Genomic DNA, 23,191 nt, shown 5'->3' with positions numbered 1-23,191 from the left:
TCCTTAAGTACGTGTATACGACGATCCTTACGATATACTTTTCGAACTTATCGCTTACTTACAGGCTTACTCTACAGGAACGACCCTACCTCTTATATCTAGGAGTCTGTTAGCGTATATCAAAAGGATTATATACAAAAGTTCGACGCGCCGATCGCGTCTCTTTCGAGCGAACCCAAGAATTTCCGGTTTATATCCGGAATTATCCGGAAAAATAAAGAATCGCGATTTGGTTTCCGCTCGAGAAAAACGATTCCGACGAGCTAAAGGCTTAGGAACTATACTTACGACTATGTGACATTGTCAAGCGAATTTCATAATCATTTTCGAGATATCCTCAATTTTATATTCACGCCATGTTAATTATAAAGACTTTTAATCACCAAGATGATCGAAACTTCAAATTCGTATTTTATTAAATCCACGAATATTCATCAAAATCGATCGACCTGTACAATCTCATTTATTGACAATTAGCATTTTAACATTATTTAGATGCAATCAATTATTAACAATCTTGTTGATTAAATTTTAAATGAAATTCACCACCTCTGTATTGCACAAATAATGTTTCTTGATGTCAATATACAAGATAATTCAATATTCGCAAACGGTCGAAGTAGCTTGATCATTAAAAAATCAGAATTAGAATGTAATATTTTCAAATCAACTTTTTTCCCCTTTCTCGTCCTTCTTTTCTCTTTTTCAAATATATAATTTAAAAAAATGCAATAGAAAAATTAGTGCAGTTGTTCTGATCGATTAGATGATATTCTTGAAAACGCCAAATTGAGATTTAATGTTATTGAGAGTTTCTTGTCTCTCACGATAAATTCGCAAGACAGAAATACTTAATTTCATGTAAGTTGCCCTATTAATACTTTAATCCACTGTTGCTTTATCATCCAGTTTTCATTTTTCTTCTTATCATTTCTGCATATAAACTAACTATGATTACGAATATATTAATATTTATAAATGTATCTTCATATATATTCATATCAATATCGTTCCCATTCAGTATATTTCGGCATAGCTTGCTTTCACTGGGCATTCATCTCAGACCTATAACATACAATTGTAAAGAATACTTCTTACTTACATAGTACGAGTTTTAATTACAATACAAAAGTTTTACATTATTTTTTTTGCAAGAATGAGTTTTTTAAAATTCAGAACTAATAGAAAGTAAATGCTCTTAATGGTTAAGCTGGATCTTAGGTACTTAAATAGTTCGATGTGAATTATATACTACCTATATTTAGTCATATAAATTTCACGCTGAATTGATTTTTCCGTCTTAAAACGCAAACCCAACTGAACTACGGTAGTAATATCACAAATTAAATTGTGTGACAAGCAATTTAATAATTTGATACTCATAGGCATCTTAGAAAGATCTTAATAATGCTGAATAACATATTAAAATCTGTAAATAATTTTATTGTGAAAAATATTACCCCAGCCGAGGATTGGACCCGAATCTCTTACAATCCGTTCGAGTATCCTCACCGTTAGATCATCAAGGTCAATTTAGAATCGAAAAGTCAATTTAGTGTGCAATTTAAATAACTACGTAGACAGTGTATGCACAAATTCACATCAAACTATTATTAAGAACTTAAGAGTTCTAACTTGTCCGTTAAAGGCGTTTATTTCCTATTTATTATAATAATTATATATGTATTCATATGTATACGGTCCTACACTGTTAAAAATGTAACCACGAGCTTTCTTTACATGTAAATGAAGCTCGTGGTTACGAACGAAATTAAAAGTAATAAATGATTTAACTGAAAATTAAGTTACAGTAGTTACTTAAATGTAATGAATGTGTACATTAAATTTATGAAAAGTACATTAAATTTCATGTACATGTACACAAATACATTTTATGTACAAATACATTAAATTTAATGTAATGTCATGAAATAAAATTCAAATTGTATAACTTAAAAGTATATTAAATTTCATGAAATTTTTAACAGTGTAAGACATTCTTTATTTAATATTATTTTTTATGCAGATTTATTTATATATATAGCAATTATAATAATGCATTAATCTATACTATATCTTTTCGATACAGTATATGTATATGCTCAACTTTTTTTCTAATAATGCTTTTTTAATACTTTTTCCATTGTTTATAACTTTTCTTCGATACTTTTTCCATTGCTTATAACTTTTCAATACTTCTCCATTGCTTATAATTTTTTTATTAACAATTATTGTTTCAAATTTTAGTAAATGTATAGATGAGTGGACAGAGGTAATCTTTTTTTTAGCCGTTGCTCATTGTTTATTAAAAATTTATTAACAATAAAAGTTAATTATTCTCTCTAATATTTTCAACAGTAATGTATATTTTCACGTGGAAAATTATAAATTCATACAGAACCTCGATTTACGTTGTAAAGTGTATGCGTAAAGCAGTGGATTCCGCTCCCCTTCGAAGATGTCCAAAAACCTCGCTTCACGAAAGTTGTAAACTCACAATGATGGATTTCCACGCGAAACAAGGTTCAACCCATGTGTTAAATTTTTTGTAATGAAACCAACCCTATGGGAGGGATGGAGGATGGAATCCACTAAATATATTCATGTATACACTTTATAACGCAAAGCAAAGTTTCACATGGGTTACCAACCTTCCACGCAGAGCGAGGTTCCACGTGGATTTTGACTTTTCACGCGAAGCAACTCCACTTTCTCTTCTGTTTATAGAATGGAAAACAAGGTCTATAATTCTACATAGGTTTTTGACTTTCAATGCGAAACAATGTCTGATTTGGAATGAAAATTTGGTTTAAGTTATATTTTTTCCAGAGTGGGGCTGAAGTAAGAGGAGTGGAATCCTTCGCCAAAGCACTTACTTAAGTATGCAAATATGCAAATAATGAAACGTATGATTTTTAAGTAAAAAAATTTTTTTGTGCACCGTTAACTGCGTTGGCCATGTCTATTGGGAAGTTTTGTCTCCTTTTTTTATTGCAAATAATGAGATATTTATATAATAGATAAAGTTTAAATTATAATATTAAATACACATTTATATTGTTAACTTTATTTATTATAACTTTTTAACAAATAATGAGCGATGTCTAAAATCTTCTGAAGGTCAATGTCATACCCTGACAATAAACACATATATCAACGTTAAAGTTATTGGAGTTTGGTCTTATATTTTTATATAATTTATATATTTACTCAAATTTTAAAATTATAATTGCACTAATTATAAAAATAAGTTCTTGTATAATATTTTAATATTGTCTATTTTAATATTTAGAGAAATTTTCTAAAATTTTATTGCCTTACGTTATACGAAAATTTGTTCTATTAAAATTTAATCGTCCCAATCAAGTTGTTTCACTCTATATTTTAAATGCTTATAATTTTTAAAAGTATGATTTTAAGAAAAAAATGTTTTAAATGGAAATTACTTGTCTTTTAACGTAAACGGAAAGGATTGGTCTTATATAGATACCCGTTAAAAATTTTAAGCTATTCCTGCTTTACTTTCCTAAACCGTCAACAATGAGATTTTAAGATGTAAAACTTAAACTTTAAGCCTTATAATCCGTAAACAATCACGGTTGCAGACAATAATTAAGATTAGTCAATTTCTTTAAGGCTTAAAGCTTAAATGCCTTAAAATCTCATTGTAGAGGCCGTTTAAAGAAGAATGGAGGAAAGTCGGTCTCGACATTAGATTTAAAAGCTTTTAGAATTTAAGTTTGAGACTAGAACGATTAAAATTGACAGAATAGTTTTCGATATATAAATTACAATAGCTTATGTGGACTATACTATATATGTATATATTAATATAAATATATAATAATAGTATGTATACATATATATATTTTTAATACATAAACAATTATAAAACAATTATGAAAGCAATTATAATAACAGCTATATCCAAAAGAATGTTGTGTCTCAATAATAATGATATAATATTATATATACTCACTTTAAAGCTTTATAACGTTCTTTTTCTGGATTATTATCGGGCGGCTCACATTCAAAAGATGCTAATGCAAGTGCTGTAGAAAAAAAATTAAAAATGAAACAATTTCATATCTTCGCATTTCCACAACGGAACAGAATGGACTATCTCTTACTATTTTCTGTGAGTACGGGGCTCGCTTGGAGGAAGGCAATGACGCGCGGATTCTTCTCGAATGGACAGGCGACTTGTTTCCACGCGATAAATTCGGTCACTTGTTTCGCTAATTGCCAGAATTTCTCAAAGTTGATGTGACCGTTTGGCAGTCTGAAACGTATAATTAAACTTGAGCATTAAAAATTAATATAAATTAAAACGACTTTATAAATAAATCAAATTATTATTTAGGAGCATAAAAGCCTACACAGGATCTTGATGTAAAAAAACAATCTTTAAAAACTAATGTTTTTTAATAAAAATATAAAATATATAAACATATCTAAACATATGTTTTGACCTTTTATTAAGTCATATTTACAGTATCGTTATATACAATAAATACTAAGACTATTTTAAATTATTATCTCTGATGGTAAGTCATCAAATTAAAAAAATATGTATTTCGCTCATGCTTTCGTCGCATATATATATCGCTGATTCCAGAAGTCAAAATAATCGCTTATGTGGGCTTCGTTGATTGTTAGAATTGACTCTAGATCAAAATTATTACAATGCAGTTGATGTTGCAATAGCCGAAATTAAATCACAAATACAATAATAGTTGCAAAAATTAATTAGCTAAAAAAAGTTGTTTAGATACGTATTGCATTTGACGCGTTATATCGATAATCTTTATCTGTTTCATATAAGTTACAACTCGTGATCTAAAAAAATCGAAATTTTTTTTCATGAAAAATTCAAGATAACTAATTATTTTAAATAGTACAATATTTTTTCCTAATATTGTGAGAGACATGATGGTTTCTATACACTACTGGAAGTGCCAATTTCATTGATATTTAAAAATTAAAAAATTATATAAACTATTATATGATAAGCATTCCGTGCGTATTTTATATTATATACGTATATATGTTGTACACGCATGCACATATGGACGCGCGCACGCACGCACACACTAAATAGCATAAAAGTGCAACATGTGTATAATTACTTATTATATGTATCTTGGATATATGTATATAAGATTTTATAATTAGAATTAATTAAAATAAATATGTATACTATGTGTATATAATTTAAATTATACTGTAAAATTATATGAATAGATTGCAATATATTCAATATTACTTACTTATTACTGCAACCCTCGTTGAGGAAGTACAAGTCCTTAACGAGAAGGCTGAAAAAGGGCACTACGATTCGCTGACGTTCATCTGTAGCGCCAGCACTACGCCACATTGCGGCTTTCAATGTGCTACGATAACTACTGAAATTGCTGCTTGGGTCCATCTGATGCTCCAAAATCGAAAATTTGGCAGATTGTATTTTTGACCACTGAAAAATATAAAAATGTATAGTAACTCCGGTATTTACGCCGCGCGAGGATTTATATAACGTAGAAGAAATAGAGCAAGTTAGAGTAATTGCATGCAATCACTCTGTTATATGCCTTTACATTATACGTTGGTATTGTGCAGCATAATATACCTACATATCTGAGCTGTTGTCTCAAGATTCAAATTTATTTAATTTCTATCGATTTAATCGTAATTAATTGTGTAATTTTTTTTCCTTAACGCGGAAATGTGAAAAGTAAAAATTATATATGTATGTATGTACCTACATAATATATACATATGATAAAATTTTCACTTTTCACATCTTCGCTCTAAGGAAAATGTTACATTGGTCATGATCCTCTGGTGAATTGAAGCTTTGTTCGTTTAAAAATACTGCTACGGATATAAATAGTCAATGGATAATGCTGATTCAAATGATTTTTAGATTTAAGGTTATGATTGAGTTATGTTTTTATTCTTTTCTATAGTCTTCTTATTTTTTAAAAACCTTTTGATATTGATAAATACATATTTTATTTTTTTACTTATTTCTTCCATTTTATTTTGAAAATATTACGTAAACTGTGGATATACATATATTTTTTAAGTAAAAAATTCAAATTTAAACGCATGTTTATAATTAGTGGATTATCTATCCCTGTAAATAAATTTCTATTTCAAAATCTTATTTTGTTCGTCAAGATTTGATTTCTGATCCTGTCTCATAGATACTTGATCTCCAGAGACTTCTGCCTGCTGGTCGTGAGAGCCATTCTTCTTAGCCCGACTAAATTCGACTCCACCGGAAATGCTCGTCTAGAGCAAAAACAGTAGCAATCAGGAACTTCTGCCAGATCCGGTAAATTGAAACTAGTTGCACCGGAAAGGATGTCGGAATACTATCGTATAATGAAAAGAACAGAATCTACTTTTTCTGCAGAAAAAGATCAGCAAAATAATAGGAATAATAGGACGCAGGAGATGCAAGTAATAAGGAATTTCCTTCAGTAAAAGTTTTTTCAAAATCTAGTAAAAAATTTGAAATTTGCAAAATCTAATTGATTAAGAAATCATTGAAGAAGGACATAATATTGTATTAACAAGCATAATTTTATACAAAGAATAGTCTCGGAATCTTCTAATCTAAGAAAATTAATTCATAAAAACAACAGAAATATCATAAGTATTAAAACTGATAGCATTTATTTTTTAGAAGTATAATATATTGATATTTTGAAATGTGTAATATCCGATATATATTTCAGTTTTATAAGTTATGCAATATAAGATGTATTTTATTTATAATATAATATAATATAATACGTATTCACAAAATAAATATTTTACTTTTAGGACAAGTTTTAATATGAAGATTTATTATATGTATAAACTTTTACATTTTATGATTTTCTGAGTTCCTATTATTTTTCAAGCAATCGTCTATCATTTTCACTTATTTGTATATTTATCATTTTTAAATTATGTTATTAAAAATTTTTGTAACATAAGAAATTCAAATACAAATAATAAGGAGCATGCAGCCACAGCACAAGATGTTTTAAATGAAAGTCATATATTTAAAATTATAATAACAAATAAGTAGACGTTTCGGTCACGATTTGACCATCATCAGTACAATAAAAATGAAAGGATGTTACAGAAAATTTTCCTCCAAAAATGTTAACAATAAAATGCAAGTCAAAATTTGATGTTGATAATTTTTATTTGCTTATATAAATAATGCTATATGCTCTTTATTATTTGTATTTGTTATTTGTATTTTAAGTCACCTTTAAGAGTTTAAATTTAATAAATTTAGTTTTAAATTTGATTTTAAGTATAAAAAATATTTGTAAAATGTATAAAAAACTTTATCGTTGAACAAATAAAATTACACACATAAGTTATATTCAGCAATAAACGAAATAATAAAATGGATGAAAACCGAACAAATCGTGAACAAATGTTACTAATTTTTTGTGTGTGCGTGTATGCGAAAAGCGAAAAATTTTTTAAATTAACATAATCTTCTATAAAGATAAAAATTTGTGTTATGTAAAAAAATTGAAAATTTAAGGTATATAATTACGTTATTCTTAATTATGTTGCGTGTATAATAAAAAAATTAATTAATTACGGACGATCCAATTACTGCGAAACATTTCATAGTTGCCTTTGTACATAAATGGAGTTCCAGTCATATGTCCACACAAAAGTAGAGAGCGTTAAATTTTTATTAACAAAAATTATCGAGCAAATCCTATGCATTATTGACAGTACTATTGTTTGTTGAAAATTTTAACAATTATTTCGCCCACCTTCTATATAAATTATAAATCAATTGATCGAATCAAATAAACGTTGTAAATAACATAAGGGGCTTATATTAAACATTATACGTCCGTACGACAAAGAGAGAGAGAGAGAGAGAGAGAGAGAGAGAGAGAGAAAGGACGAAAGGAGGAAGAAGAAAAGAAAGGAGATAGGGGAGAGAATAAAAAGTAAAAACGGTTGGTTAAACTTGTAATTGAAAACGAGGAAATAGTTTTCCATACTTCAATATTTTTCTTGATTCGATTCGCGGCACGATTGTGTTATTAAAAAGAGGATGAGAGGATTATTTTATTTCTTGCTATGAAGTGTGCAACAATTTACCAACTTCTATTTTTATTTAAAATAAAAAAAATATATAGTAAGAAATATATAAAAGTATTTGAGATGCTATTATATAAGTATTTTATTATAAATATGTGCATCATTTATATGTAAATATTGAGTTACAGATTTTCAGATTGATTTTTTGTAATTTTTACAATAATTAAAATATTCAAAATTAAATAAATATTTTATTTTCAATAATAAGATTGGAATTAAAACCGTTTTATGGGAGTACATCATTTAAACACAAGAAGTGCCATTTGTGACGGTCAAAGTTAGTTGTTGAATCAATACTTATACGTATTCTTATAATGAATTTATTTCAGAAGTATGATTGCGTGTAATTATTGTCGGATTTTCAACGCAATCCATTTAAAATATTAATAATCCCTCAAATTTAATCTTAAAAAACCGTAATAAACTATTGCGAAAAAGATTACCCCGGAAGTCGAAACCAGATCTCTAGTACGGAATGCTAACAATATTTTTCGCAATAAGTTTATTACAAGTTTATTACAATTTTTAAGATTAAATTTGGGGAGATTATTAATATTTAAAATGGATTGCGTTGAAAGATCGACAGTAACGGTGCACAATCATATTTCTGAAATAAATTCATTTAAATAAGAATACATATAAGTATTAGTTCAACGTTTAAGTTTGACCGTCAAGTGGCGCTTATCGTATTTTATTTTCAATTTAATTTTTTCGATTTTATTATAATTAAAAATTTTGCAAGAAAAACATTGTTTTCTATACACCATAAAAATGTACTTACTTGCAAAAAAAAACGGTAACATTACAGTAACTTATTTCTTTTGTGGGTATACTTATAAGTATATTTATCTTTTAATTACAAAACATTTTCGTTGTCAATATCTATTAAAATTTCAACAATAAGCTTTGACTCTTAAAAAATGCTCTAACTCTAAAAAAAAAGCAAGATCTATTATAGTGCTCCATTCGTAATGAATTCAGAAAAATTATTCGCCAATGCGATTATTCTCAATATCATGTTCCCCTGTTTAAATGTGAAAAGCCATACAGATAAATTTTGAGATAAAATTAAGAAAATAAATTAGAATAGAGATTTTACGAATGATACCTATTTCGATTATTTTTTATTCATCATATGAGAGATATAAAATTCACGTTGTGTCTGCTCTTCTATTTTCCTACTCGTGATAGATACATTTATTTTTTTTTTTCGCCGGCGTCATTTCGTTTCACATCGAGTAATATCGAAATGAGTAACATCGTTCTCTTTTTATCTTTATTTGGTTAGTTATAAAATTACTTTCTACGATGTATAAATTATAGATTCGAATTTAATAATATGTCGATGGCGCTAGAAAAAAAGTGCGAAATTGCGATGACAGTAGTACGAATAATAATGCAAGAAACAACATCAGTTTGCGATTGTTCTCCCAATCTAAATTGCTTTTTATTTGCAAATTATTATTGCAAGATTCAAAGTCACTCATTCTATGCTTTATTCTCATTACTTTTTTTAGCTAAGTGATATAATAAATTATTGTAATTACATTTATTTAGAGTTTCTGATATAGCTGATTACTTTAATTTGCATATACAATACACAATAGAAATCTGATGTTTACAGTTCACTCTTATTAACATAAACTGTTTTGAAATCATGACAAATTGTATTTTTATCAATAAATATCACGCAAAGATGTTATCTGCGTAAATATTCAATATATTGTTATTACTATTATTATTTAAAATTATTACATTTTTGTTTTTTTATTAAATTTAATCTGCATTCAAATTGAATGATATTGTTACTTGCACTCCAATATCTATACGTGATTCTGATTTGCCGCTTAGTTTCATTGTCGTTTGAGTAATTTTCATACATTTTAAAATTATAATACCAAAAAATTTCAGTCTGGTATAATCTATTCAATTTATGCGAATATTAGACATTTAAAAATAATTTTCTATAATAACTTTCTTATTGTGTAATTATGAATCGTTATTAAAGATCATTTCTTCTCGTAAGATAATACATCTTGCTCTATCATTATATTGTCGAGATAAATATTAAATATATGGAAGCTTTCGGAAGCGTTGTCCGAGAGAGCGTACCGCCGGGAACGACGACTGGATTAAAGGAATTTCTGGATGGAGTGCATCCGCGTGGAAATCGAGAATACGTAATAGTGCGAGTCCTCCCCCGTGGACGTGGAACGCTGGTCGAGCAATTAGCTAATTCCCAACGAGACGAAAGGAACGGGAATAGCGCGAGGACAACGTTGCCGAGCAACGCCGTTTGACTTGAAACTTTTTAATTAACTCAAATCGCGAGTTACATTTCGGGTCTTTTCTGCGGTGCCACGGCCAATCGCGATAGGAAAAATTCAATCAAGCTAATTCGATTGCTCTGCCCTCGCTTTCTTTTTGTCAACGGCGATTGTCTAACATCTACTTTATCGGTGGTACACTGGAAACAACTTCATAGAACTAATTTCTGTGAAGTACAAAAATTAAGTTAAATTATCATTCAGAAATTAAAACTAATACTATTATATGAGACAAGAGTTTATTTAACATCAAGAGTCTATCTATCTTGAGTTAAGTCGATTATACATGCCAAAGTATAATCAAAATAATTTTTTTCTTCGCTCTTAATAGCTTTTTTCTTCGCAGAGAAACGGTGCGAAAATTTAACTCTCGGTGTTTGTTATATACTCAATGTTAAACATCATAGCGCACTACTCTCGATTTACGAAGATTACAGGGCGTTTATCGCTCTGACGTGCAATCCCGCAAAGAGGTGTAAACGATTGGATGTACCGGTTGTGTCATTTCACCATTATTTCCTCTCCTTTCCCGACACTACATTCTAACACAAAAAATGCGTCGACGCTAACCATTTGCGAATATTCGCACTTTTCAAATACGCTCTTGCTGAGGTGATCGAAAAATTGAGAGATACATACATGTATTGTATATATGCATGCATTGTCCCGAGCGAATAAAATGTATCGATACCGATTTCAATTTGCCGGACGCAATGGAACTCGTTACTCCAAAATTTTAATAAAATTTGTGAAGCAATTACGTCGATTCAATATACATATATGTTGGTTATAGAAAATATTTATGTTGAAGATAACTATATTTAGAATTGTCTTTACAATTTCCTATTATATGATTTAATAAAAATATAAGATATTCTATAAATGTGTATTATTTTTTCTTCTGATATTCAATATAAGGATGAATATTACTATCAAAATTGAAAAGAAATGTATATGTTCTCTCTTACTGTTTTTTTCAAGCGAGATATCGGGGACATATTGAGGCCAGCGATGATCGCCATCAAAGAATTGAAATTGCCAATGTTAAAACATTCACGAGCAGTCTCAATCCAGTATTCGACGACACGAACGCGTTGCTTCTTCTTTGCGTGCTGAAAAAGGTGAGAAACTTGTTATCATAAAATGTCTAGCACTTTTTGTCGAATCCTTTTGACAAATTTGAAAAGTATATTTTTGTATTATTATTAAAAAATTTTGATTAAGTAATAAAAATAAGATTAAGTAACAAGCAATAAAAATTATACACAAAATGTGCAATGAATATTCATATAAAGCTATCATACTTACCTTACAAACTTCCGTTGCTACGAAGTAGCTCAGTCTATTAAACCATTGAACGTACGATTCGAGATTCCGGGTTTTCTTCATATCTTTGAAAGATGTTTCTAAATGCGGTGACTCCTGACAGAATAATAAAAATAATAGTATTTAATATATAATCGTGATACAAATATTAAATTGTTGTAAAAGTATTTATAACATAACTCAGGTGTAAGTAAATTGTTATTCGGTTTCGAAATAAACTTACTTTGGCGAAAGCCTGCACAAATTCCTCGGGCCCAATGTAAGACAGTCTTTCAAGTTCTACATGAGTCAATTGTTGTGCTAGTACAGTGGCTGATGGGCAGAGTTCGGTAATGTCCACCTAATAACGATCAAATAATAATTTTGTACTGACACGTTTAAAATAATATTTTTAGATAATGTCATATTGCAAACATATATTAATTTGCTTTTCATAAAATACGAGTGTTACAGAAAAACATTCAATTTAGAGTATTTAAGTAAAATATTTTTCTATAACACGTTTTATTATTCAGATTCTTGAAAATTATGAATTTATATTGTCTTTGAAATTAATCGATTCAATCTAGGTACATGAATTTATATAAGAAATCACAAGTTTTAAATAATACATAATTGTTCATCAAATACATCATTGCACTCATTAGAATGGACTCTTCAATTTTTATTATATCAAAATATTTACTTTATCGTGCAAAAATTATGGATATCTCTTTCTAACATAAATCATTTTTCTCAGTAATCACTGTGCTTATAATAAAGTTTAGTTAGAGCCGTTTCATTGTATTTATTAAGTCTACCATATCTCTGTTAGTTTACGAGATAAAAAGGGGAAACTATTTATACGGGGACTATATACAAACATATATATAATATATATACAATATGTATATAAATATATATTATATATATATATGTATATATTTATATTCGGTGCAATATTTAAAGAAACGTTATTGATATTATTGGGAGTGTATAGTTTCCCTTTTCTGTGCAAGATTATAGCGCGAGACTCGCGTGATTTTTTGCATCGAATGATTAGAGATAAATTTTCTTAATTATTTTTTCATTAAAATATTGTAGAAATTGGCGGAGGAAGACATCTAATTGTAAGAAGAAATTGCATAATGTAGAAATGCCATGGTCCAATCCATCGGTTTCATAGAAATCGGATCATGAAATCAGTCCCGGACAAATTATTTCAATAAAAACAAAAAATCAAATTTAGAATAAATTATTCATTAAAAATGATATTAATTTTTCTTACACTTTAAATGATATTTACATTGGTACAAGTCATCATTAATAGGTAGTTCGTAGTTAACTTCTATAATCATTGAATTATGTATTGTAATATATTTTAGTTGCTTTTAAAATTAATTTAATTTATGATAGTAAATTATGGATAAACAATAAGTGGCCTCATTTAATTAAGGCTCTTAGTGCCTCATAATATTTTTTCATTTACAATACACTTTTTATTTCTGAAAAAAGAAGTATTAATTTTAAGATATTAAAATGTTTTATTCTTGTCTTCATTTTTTAAAGATGTTTAGTTTTAAACTTTTTCAATAGATAAAACACTACGTTTGGATTTAAAACGCATAGTGTTTTAAATCCAAACACGTAGTGTTTTATTTATTTAAAAAGTTTGAAACTAAAACATCTTCAAGTATTTAAAAAATGGGGACAAGAATAAAACACATTTCTTTTTACATATTATTATTATTTATTCACGTCGCCTGAAATTGATGTTCTATCAACATTAACTAATTATTGCAACGGATAAAGCTCTTTTCCTTTATTTGTATTAAATTGATCTAGTTGCAACATATTAATATCATCTCAATGTAATGGCGGAAAATTTGAAAATTCTTGAGTTATTTTTAAATGGTACAAAATTTTCCTTTTTTTATATAATAAATTTTTGCGCTTTATATATATACATATATATATATATATATTAGGGTGGGTCGAAAAAAAAATTTTTTTTAAATCGATTAGGAATATCCCCCAAAAGTTGGCTATAGACCTCAATGATCTGGGTAAAATTTCATCAAAAATCGATTAATTTCTTCAGGTTGCCCCTCGATTTTGAAATTAGTAAGTTTACGCATTTCTTGGGTACATGTGTCAAAATTCGAAAAAATATTTGAAATTCATTACAATTTCAATTCAAATCAAACTTGATAAACCAAGATAAAACTGTACATAAAATAATATTTCAGATTTAAATAAACCCAACATTGGCAACAGGAAAATTTGATAACAAAGTACAATTACATTTATTAATATTTATTTATTAATATTTGTTTGTATGTACATTCAAAATACATTCATTATAACAAATAATATAAAATAAAATACATAATAACACAAACACATTGATTTAATTCTTGCATTATGTACTACATAATGCAGCATTATGTATTTTAAATGTACATACAAACAAATGTTAATAAATAAATATTAATAAATGTAATTGTACTTTGTTATCAAATTTTCCTGTTGCCAATGTTGGGTTTATTTAAATCTGAAATATTATTTTATGTACAGTTTTACCCTGGTTTATCAGGTCTGATTTGAATTGAAATTGTAATGAATTTCAAATATTTTTTCGAATTTTGACACATGTATCCAAGAAATGTGTAAACTTACTAATTTCAAAGTCGAGGGGCAACCTGAAGATATTAATCGATTTTGATGAAATTTTACCCAGATCATATTGAGGTCTATAGCTAACTTTTGGAGAATATTCCTAATCGATTTAAAAAAAATTGTTTATATATATATATACATATACATATATGTAAATGAAATTTATATATTTTAATTAACTATTTCATCGTCAATGCAGATCTTAGATAATGTATAATATAAATAATAAATATATTATGCAACAAAGAAGAAAAAGTGCTTAATTATAAAGATATATTCTTTGTTTTTATTCTTTTCAATGTGTGTCAAGAAATTGCCCTCTTTGAAAAAATGCCTAGCAAAGACAATTTTGAGGTAAAGCAAAAGTGTGTTGAGTAGATAACTTATAACAAAGAATGACACGCACACTTCACACTTTCTCATGAGTTTTATTTTAAAAGAGCGAAACTTATCTGAATTGACGGATGAAATAAATTGAAAGTTAAAAATAAAATCTGACAAAGGCGGAAAGGATGCAATTATGAACTCAAGGTATTTCTACTAAGTTTCGATATAGGATGCACTTAGAAGTTGCTCGAAAGAAAACAAATATCAAAAACTCATGATTGGTCTTGTAAGTTACTCCTCGTTTTAAACAAAAAGAAATTATCTTTTTTCTGAAATGACACGTAACGAACGACTGTTGCGAAAGTTCGGCAAACTAATAATTCAACTGTTTACGCTTGGGATTATTTGTATCGTTGACGGATAAAACAACATAATTATATTTTAAAATCTATATCTAGTATGAAAATTGCTTTTAAGTAATAATGAATTAAGTATGTCTTTGCGCATCTTGTAATTAAATAATACATGGTACTTATTAAACAATAATAAATATTGCATTACATTATAATTTATGGAATGAAATATATGTAAATTCTTGAAGAAAGTACACAAAATTCGATTAAAGTTTTAGAAAAAATAAAATAATAAGAAATAAGAACGAGAAAGGGAGAGAGAGGAGGAAGCTGATAGCTTCCAGATAGAGAGAGGGGGATGGGAGGGGTGGGGGGGGGGGGGGAGAGAGAATAAGATATTAAGGTAGGTATTATTGGTCTTGAGAGCTGTGTAACTCTATTCTACGTAAAGTTGCTGTCATTGCAACATGTATGAGATAAATTGAAAAATACGCAAAGGCGAATTTGCTGTTTAATAAGCCGAAGCTTCGCGAAAACTCGATCTGCTTTTCCTGTTTTGTCTTTCCTTCTTTTCTTCGTTTTAGTATTTATTTTTTTACTTGTACAAGCTCTCATCTTTCCTCTTCTCATCTTGGAGCTCGAAACAAATAATTTTCGCAAATTACAAATCACACACGTTAAAGAAACCGTTAAGGTAATCACGACCAAATAAGCTTTATTCATGTGCAAAATACAAAAGTTTTCTATGTAACGACTAACAAGAGAAATTTTAATAAATGTGGCCATCGTTGTCAAATAAATCAGGCTATTTTGATTACAAAATTTTATATCACTTGTTATTGTTACTTCTTTATAAAGAAACAGTATTAAAAGAAACAAGAATTACATAAAGCGTTCGGTAAATAACACGGAAAAGGTAATATAAATGATAATAAAGGATAATATAAATTATTATCATATATTTATTGCATCTTTTATATAAATCGATGTATGTATATCGATCAAGAGTTTCCAGAAAACATAAACTGATTATCCGGAAATTTATGTGTGCTTAAAAGTATCCTATTTTCTAGTAAAAATTCTATGACATTTATCATATAATCGGCACATTTATCGTTTTAATATTCTTTGAAGTAAACTTGCCGGAAATTCTATCTGGTAGATTTAATAAAAATTTTTGTTTTTCGAACGTATGAATATTTAATTTTACTCCCATCCTGTACGTAAGTATTGTAATAGTTATTTAGTATTCATAAAATTAATTCAGAATTATTGCATGCGTCAGTTTAGTATAAATTTTGCTTAATTTATTATTTACATCGCGCTAATGTTTAATATTTTGCGCTTATTTTAAAGACTCCGATTCAAAAAATAAAAAAATAATTTATAGATATATTCTGAAATCGTTTAGCACAAATATGGTGCAAAAATAAAAATACAATTTTAATAGAAATAAAACTAGAAATAAACTATTTAATTTAACATTTTCGTAGACGCTGACATAGTGCTATGTCTTTCTAAATTGTAGCTGGTTGACATAATATTGTATACGTCCTTGATATAGTATTATATATGTCCTTTTAAAATTTAAAATATAATTGGTTGCTGCTGATATTTTTTTATATTTTAAATTCAAATTAATCAAATCGAGTTTTAAAAGAATTTAAGTTAATTTTAACTTAAAAATTGAACAAAAAGATAATTTTGTTTCAAAAATATCATATAAAATAGAAATAGGTACTATATTGTATAATATTTTTGTGTAAAATTGTAGGAATTCATTTTTTTTCAAGATAAAAACGTTACAATTAATTTTATTGTTATGGCCGAATGTTTTTAATTAAAAATGTTAAATATTACATGTTAAAAAGTGAAATTAATTTTTCCAAAAAAATATATACATAAATTTTAAAAGTTTTTTTTTAACTTAAAATTTCACGTGTTCATAATTTATTGATACTTTATCTATTTGAATTTACAGCAGATAAATTACAAATTTCAAACAGCAAGTAGATAATTACAAACACGATATTTTAAATCAAATTTTATAATTTTTCTCCTTAATCCTCTTTCATAATTGTACGGTACAATCAACTATGGATTTAAATTTAATGTATCTGGCTTTCAGTTTTAGAAAATTGAAAAAATTATCGGCTGTGAAACATAGAGATTTTGCATTTTTTAATAAAATAAACTTTTCTCATCTTTCAAATAATTTAAAAATATAATATAAAAAATTTTCTTATAATCATGCTTAAAAATAAAATTTAGTAATTGGTAAAATTTACCTTTACGGTACTATACTGGATATTTTGTGTCCGACCGATTCCTATTCGTGCAAATTTCTCGCAAATTCGACTTAAATTATGTACAATACTACATTTTATCATTTTCCAAAATAAAGATTAAACATTTGTTTCAAGAAAATTGAAAGTATATGTTCGTAAATTTTTAGAGATAAAAAAATAAACGGAATACTCTGATTTATACCGATAAGGTACCGTTATGTGCCTGGTACTATAAAATTATTTAAAAAGTTTGTGTAATTCTAATAACTTAATAATAATTTTCTTTTTTTTATTCAGAAGCTATTTATTATAATCAAAAATTTTAATTAAGATTTCAATAGAGTTAGATACAGTTTTTTTTGCATTAAGAAATTGTTTTGATAACGCCCGCGTCTACTTAAAGGGAGTTCTCTGGAGGAGCTTAGTATCAGTGCGCTCCTCATCCTGATGAAGTGAACGACAAGATTGGGCATTAGCAATGGATAGAGACACAGCGATAATCCGCAAATCTTCTGGTATCGTTGAAAAAACTGTTTTAGTTTTTAAATAATTGATGAATCCATTTTTATTCTAAAATTGTATAAAATTATGCTTCTACATTCCAAATTTATACTACAGTATTCTAATTAAGAAAATTAATGTGACAAATTATGTGAATATAAAGAGTAACATGCTATTTTTCATAAATAAAAAAATAAAAAAATACAACTGGCATTTGCAATTACAATGAATTTTAGGATATGACTCGTAGGCGTGATTCAATTAAGTGGTTCATTATAATCTATATACATATAAGTAATATTATCGTCTCCCTATCAAAATTTCACTTTTCGTCGCAATCCTTACCGCCGCATGTTTATACGCGAAACGATTTACGCAACATCCAAAGAGGTATACAGCCACATAATTTCGTACTGATTAGCCACACATGACACCGTCCGGTATATTTAACTAACTAATGTAGCTGCAAATTACCTATTAGCGGGCATTACAAGCGGCAGATAGGCACGCGATAATCAAATTAACGGAATGGTTAACGTCTCCCGGCATGGAAACTGCACTAACGGGACTAACCGCGCAAAGTGCACGTGCGTACGCTTGTGGATGTCGAGTTTGTGCGTTTCGATCGGGATGCGTATGTGTGTGTGTGTGTGATACAGGGATGCGAACGGGGTCCCGATAGTCGCGCGTATAAACGTTACAACAGTCGTGATATAGCAATGTTCCATGTGTGGAACGGTCAAAGTGAGAGAGAATGGAAAGCATAAGAGGCCGAGCGTTACCCGGAGGGAGAATATTATCGCTTCATTATGCTGAAAGTCCTCGAAGAGTCGATATACGATTACGGTAAACCGTATAATCGAGCTTTGCAACATGGCAAGCCGGTTATACGAGTAAAATCCATATTGAAATTGCGGAACAATGCGGCGTCTGGATTACAATGCGTGATTGACCGAGCACTAGTACTCTTTCTCTTATTAATTTTGTTATCTTAGATTCAGTTTATAAAGTCCCATAATGTGAATCACATAGAAAATCACATCTTTGTAAATATGGAAGTAATTTGCTGAATCCTACAATGAGATCGACTATGCGTAATGGACGCATATTGATACAGTAATGTAAGTTTGACTTATGTATGAAAGAAGAGTTATTTTCTAGAAATAACAAATGTTATCCTAATTCGATGGAAAATCAATTGTGTGAATTGTTAGCATAGCAAATCATGCCTTAATTGTCATCGACTTACGCGCGCGAATGCGCTATTTTGATTAATTTCTCGAATTGTATTATTCAAATGGATCGTGCATCGCGCTGACAAACGCTATTTTATCACGTTTCTCTTTATCTTGAAACAAAAAATGTGTGGATATCATCATGTATACATTTTGCACGCACAATCTCAGAGAGATCGGCGATGTAATAGTTTGGAAAATGTCGCGCTGAGTCACTAACTAAGCCGAGGCGGGACAGCAATGCGAAATGCAAGCTGACGGCCGCAAATGGGCGCTTGTACCGAAACTCACGAACCTGTGTAAGCTGCTCCGTCGCTGCCTCGGTCGCCAGTCTGGCCAGGCCCTCCTCGTACCTTTCCAGAGCCGTCAGTCGTAGAAGCAAGTTTTGCAGCAGCGCCGAAACTTCCTGTCTGGCCGCGGCGTCGACCGCAGCGACTTTCTGCGTGATGGACCTAACGTGACCCATCACCCTCTCATCCCGGAAGTCGTACGGGAATGTTTCCGTCCATTCCGCTAGCAGCTGCACCAACCGCGGCACGAAGCGATGTAATCGTTCCTGGAATAAACACGAGAATACGTACTTTATCGTTTTTCCAAAATTCCTTTTTACAAACATCATTTTTTACTTCTGGACGCAAAATTTATTTCGAAATGTGAATAAAGTGATAAAACGAGATTAGCATATTAATAAGAGAATATTTGTAGCAATATTTGGTATACGTAAAGGAGAAATAGCAACTCTAGTTTCAAAATAATATCGTTAATATGTGTATACTTCCGAAATTAACATATATAACAAATAACGCAGCGATATTTATGTATGAAAGAGTACTTAAATATTTGTAATTCAATTTTGAAAAAAAATAAAAGGATTTTAATAATTAAATTTACTCTCTGTGAGTCCGACAAAACCAGTTTATTTGATTCAAATATAAAGTAATAGCGGAGGAGAGAAAAGATTGAGAGAGATTAGGTACACGAGATTATATTTATTTCGTAATAGATGGAAGGCAACAAATTGCGCACGTAAAAGGGGAGAAGAAAAGTATCATAGATCTTATAAACATGGATACTCCTTGTGGGTATAATAAAGGGACCGAGTTGACAAAGCGAGAGAGTATACCTAATATTGTTACGCGAGACTGCACTGTGCCAACGCCGAGACACTCGTGCCCCGTATACAGTGAATACACTCGTTTCCGAACGGGTCGAGTCCGGAGTCGAGTGAAACATGAAGAGCGCGTTACTGGGACGAGCAGCAAGCTCAGCTGTTTAACGGATTAGACAGATTGATAGATTTTTGCAGTTGGGAGTGTTGGTTAATTATGTTCGAATGTGCTTCGACCACTCCTCAGTTTCTTCGCCGTATACGGTCGTTTTTGTTTGTATTCTGAATAAATTTAAACTTCTTGTTTTTTTCTTGACGAACGTGTGTCTTTTCATTTTGTGAGCGTAACAATACTCCTATCTTTTTATGAGAACGAGACTATTACGCAAACTCGGGCTAATAATGTAATGTCATATGTAGGTATAAACTTCAATTATGTTTTATTATATTTTAAAGCATAATCGTTCATTAAGTACTTACGCGAATGAGAAAGGAAAAATATATTGCTATTCTTCCTCCAATAATTCTACCACATAATTCCAATCTACACGAGAATATACACCACATCGTCTTACCATTTTTACAAGACTTGGTCAATTATAATCTACCCCGGTTTTAATATCGCTGCGTGATATATTTAAAATTGTTGATCATTTCTCATATCATTTCAAGTATGCGTGTCGTATGTACATTTGGTACAACGAAGGATAGAATACAACGTCTCTCTCTTTCTATCTAACGGGAAAGACGCACCCATGTGTATAAGATCTATGAAATAATATGTATAATAATCAGACGCACGATTTTGACGTGATGAAACAATAGTATACGATTTTCGTGTGATATCAATAAAGTGTTTCATGTCATTTCACAAATTGAAAGTATAATTGAAAGTACTAATGCTCACCTTACCGCCCTCCCCATTCAGATTCTGTTGATGTTCGCACAGAGCGCAAACTTCGCCCAAAAGCTCGTGTGGCTTGATGAAGAGTCTGGCGCTCAGTAAAAAGGCAAAGAGATACGCCCGATCGGGATAATATTCCTCCGTAGGCACCATGTGCTGCACTAATGCCTCGAGCGAGCCTGAGACGAGGTTGCCATCTCTGTATACTAAAGCCTGAAACAGTATACGAGTTGGGTATATAGTAATAATGCGATAACACAATGCTGCGAATTTAGTGCACTTATCTGCTAGAGTTGGTATAATAATGATCATAACTTATGTGTTGTGAATAATACTAATAATTCAAAAAATAAAAATATTTTAAATGATAAAAATATTTTTAAATATTACAAAAAATTTTCATATTATAAAAAAATTTTTAATATTCTCTTAAATACTTTGAATTACAATATACATTCTTATCTTCAAATTTTCAGCTAAATACAGACTTACAGATATACCTACATATTCTTGAAAAATTACAATTGGAGCAATATACATATATAAAAGCAATTCTTATAGACTATTTCATTAATTGTTGTAGGATTATAAACATTTTTTATAAACAGTGTACTGAAATGTTTTGATTCTTATAAATTTATGCTTAGAGATATATGTATATAAATTATATAACTTTGTATGCTCGCGTTGTACGCGCGCGCGTACACATATATAATCAATTTCCGATAATTCATATCATGATATTTATACATATGCATATATATATATATAATAAATATATGCGTTATATGAGCAAGCAATGTATAATTCCGGAACTTTTCAAGTTTTTTCCATCGTGCAATTTTGCATTACATTTTTCGTACATGGGACATTCACGAGTAAATACGTGCGCGGAATGTAGAATTTGCTTGGTAGATACCGTCGAATACCTTCGCGAAACGCGCTTTTGAGTTAGATCGTTTCAAAGTTGGCGAATGCTAAATCTGCGCATCGTCAAAGTTGCACTCATAGCCTAGGTAAGCTCTAACAAGCTGTCGGGTATTCAAATTGGATTCCAACTTAAACTTATCGCGTCTTAATACGACATTGACGAGGTAATATTTCCACCATGAACGGCCGTTCAAGTTCTTGGCGCATCCGATTATCTCGGTAATCGGTAATATCATTTCAGAAATGCGTATACACATGACAGATGTATGAACGAAAATATTATGGACATATTTATTATATAATATTACTATATGTATAACTTTGGTAATAATCGATCAATTGTGTAGTTAACAAGATTGATATTAAATATTTTATAAGCTCAATAAATGACATTTTAAAATCAAATATTTTATAAGTGCAATAAATAACACTTTAAAATAACAATTTTATTAAATTGTGTTATTTTGACTGATTCTTATATATTTTTTTATGCCGATTTTGAAAATAAGGTTAAAATTTATTCTTCAGACTCTAATATTTTGTAATCGGCTCATTTGTACTAAACACTTATGCATTTTGCTAACAATAACTCGTTAGCTTCCGGGATCTTTTTCTTAATTAAAATAATTTATTTTTGTTTACAGCCTTTTATAATGAGTAGAAAATCATGTTGAATTAAGTATCTATTCCCTATAAATATATATCTATAATTATTTAGGTTTAAGCAGAAAAAAGAATTTTTAATAAAACATTCGAAAATTCTTCTATTTATTTACTTATCGTTATTAAAAAATCCTGCCCTTCTCATAAATTTGACAAACAAATTTGAAATTAAAAGAAAGAATACTATAAAAGAAATATTTCATCACATTTTAATTTAACATAAGCAAAGTGAAATTTTGTCGACCAATGTAATTGATTACTATTACAATTGATAAAGAGTCTTCTTTTTCTGCATGTTAAATTCACGTTATAAGTATATGTATATACGTATCATTATTTTTGTATATTTCTTCCATCGTGATATATTTTAAAAACATTCGTAACTGATATAAACTTGTGTGACCCACATAAAAGATTTAAAAGGTTTAAGCTTAACTT

General features: G+C 29.1%; 1 protein-coding gene across 1 annotated transcript in view; it reads right to left on the bottom strand.

Moving 5' to 3' along the window:
* Positions 1 to 684: 684 nt before the first annotated feature.
* The window catches only part of LOC108767365 (uncharacterized), a 294,935-nt gene continuing 272,428 nt past the window's right edge, over positions 685 to 23,191 (bottom strand). Inside the window, exons 5-13 of the mRNA XM_018517220.1 lie at positions 21,164 to 21,373; positions 19,444 to 19,704; positions 12,010 to 12,126; positions 11,769 to 11,882; positions 11,429 to 11,572; positions 5,271 to 5,473; positions 4,131 to 4,282; positions 3,980 to 4,052; positions 685 to 1,065 (exon numbers count right to left, since the gene is read on the bottom strand). Of these exons, the coding sequence (XP_018372722.1) occupies positions 1,044 to 1,065; positions 3,980 to 4,052; positions 4,131 to 4,282; positions 5,271 to 5,473; positions 11,429 to 11,572; positions 11,769 to 11,882; positions 12,010 to 12,126; positions 19,444 to 19,704; positions 21,164 to 21,373 (1,296 nt within the window). The 3' untranslated portion in view covers positions 685 to 1,043. The remainder of the gene's footprint in view (positions 1,066 to 3,979; positions 4,053 to 4,130; positions 4,283 to 5,270; positions 5,474 to 11,428; positions 11,573 to 11,768; positions 11,883 to 12,009; positions 12,127 to 19,443; positions 19,705 to 21,163; positions 21,374 to 23,191) is intronic.

Source organism: Trachymyrmex cornetzi, unplaced genomic scaffold (genome assembly GCF_001594075.2).
Source record: "Trachymyrmex cornetzi isolate Tcor2-1 unplaced genomic scaffold, Tcor1.1 scaffold67, whole genome shotgun sequence".
NCBI lineage: Eukaryota > Metazoa > Arthropoda > Insecta > Hymenoptera > Formicidae > Trachymyrmex > Trachymyrmex cornetzi.
Note: the sequence above shows the minus strand (reverse complement) of the source record. Positions and strands in the feature narration are given on the sequence as shown.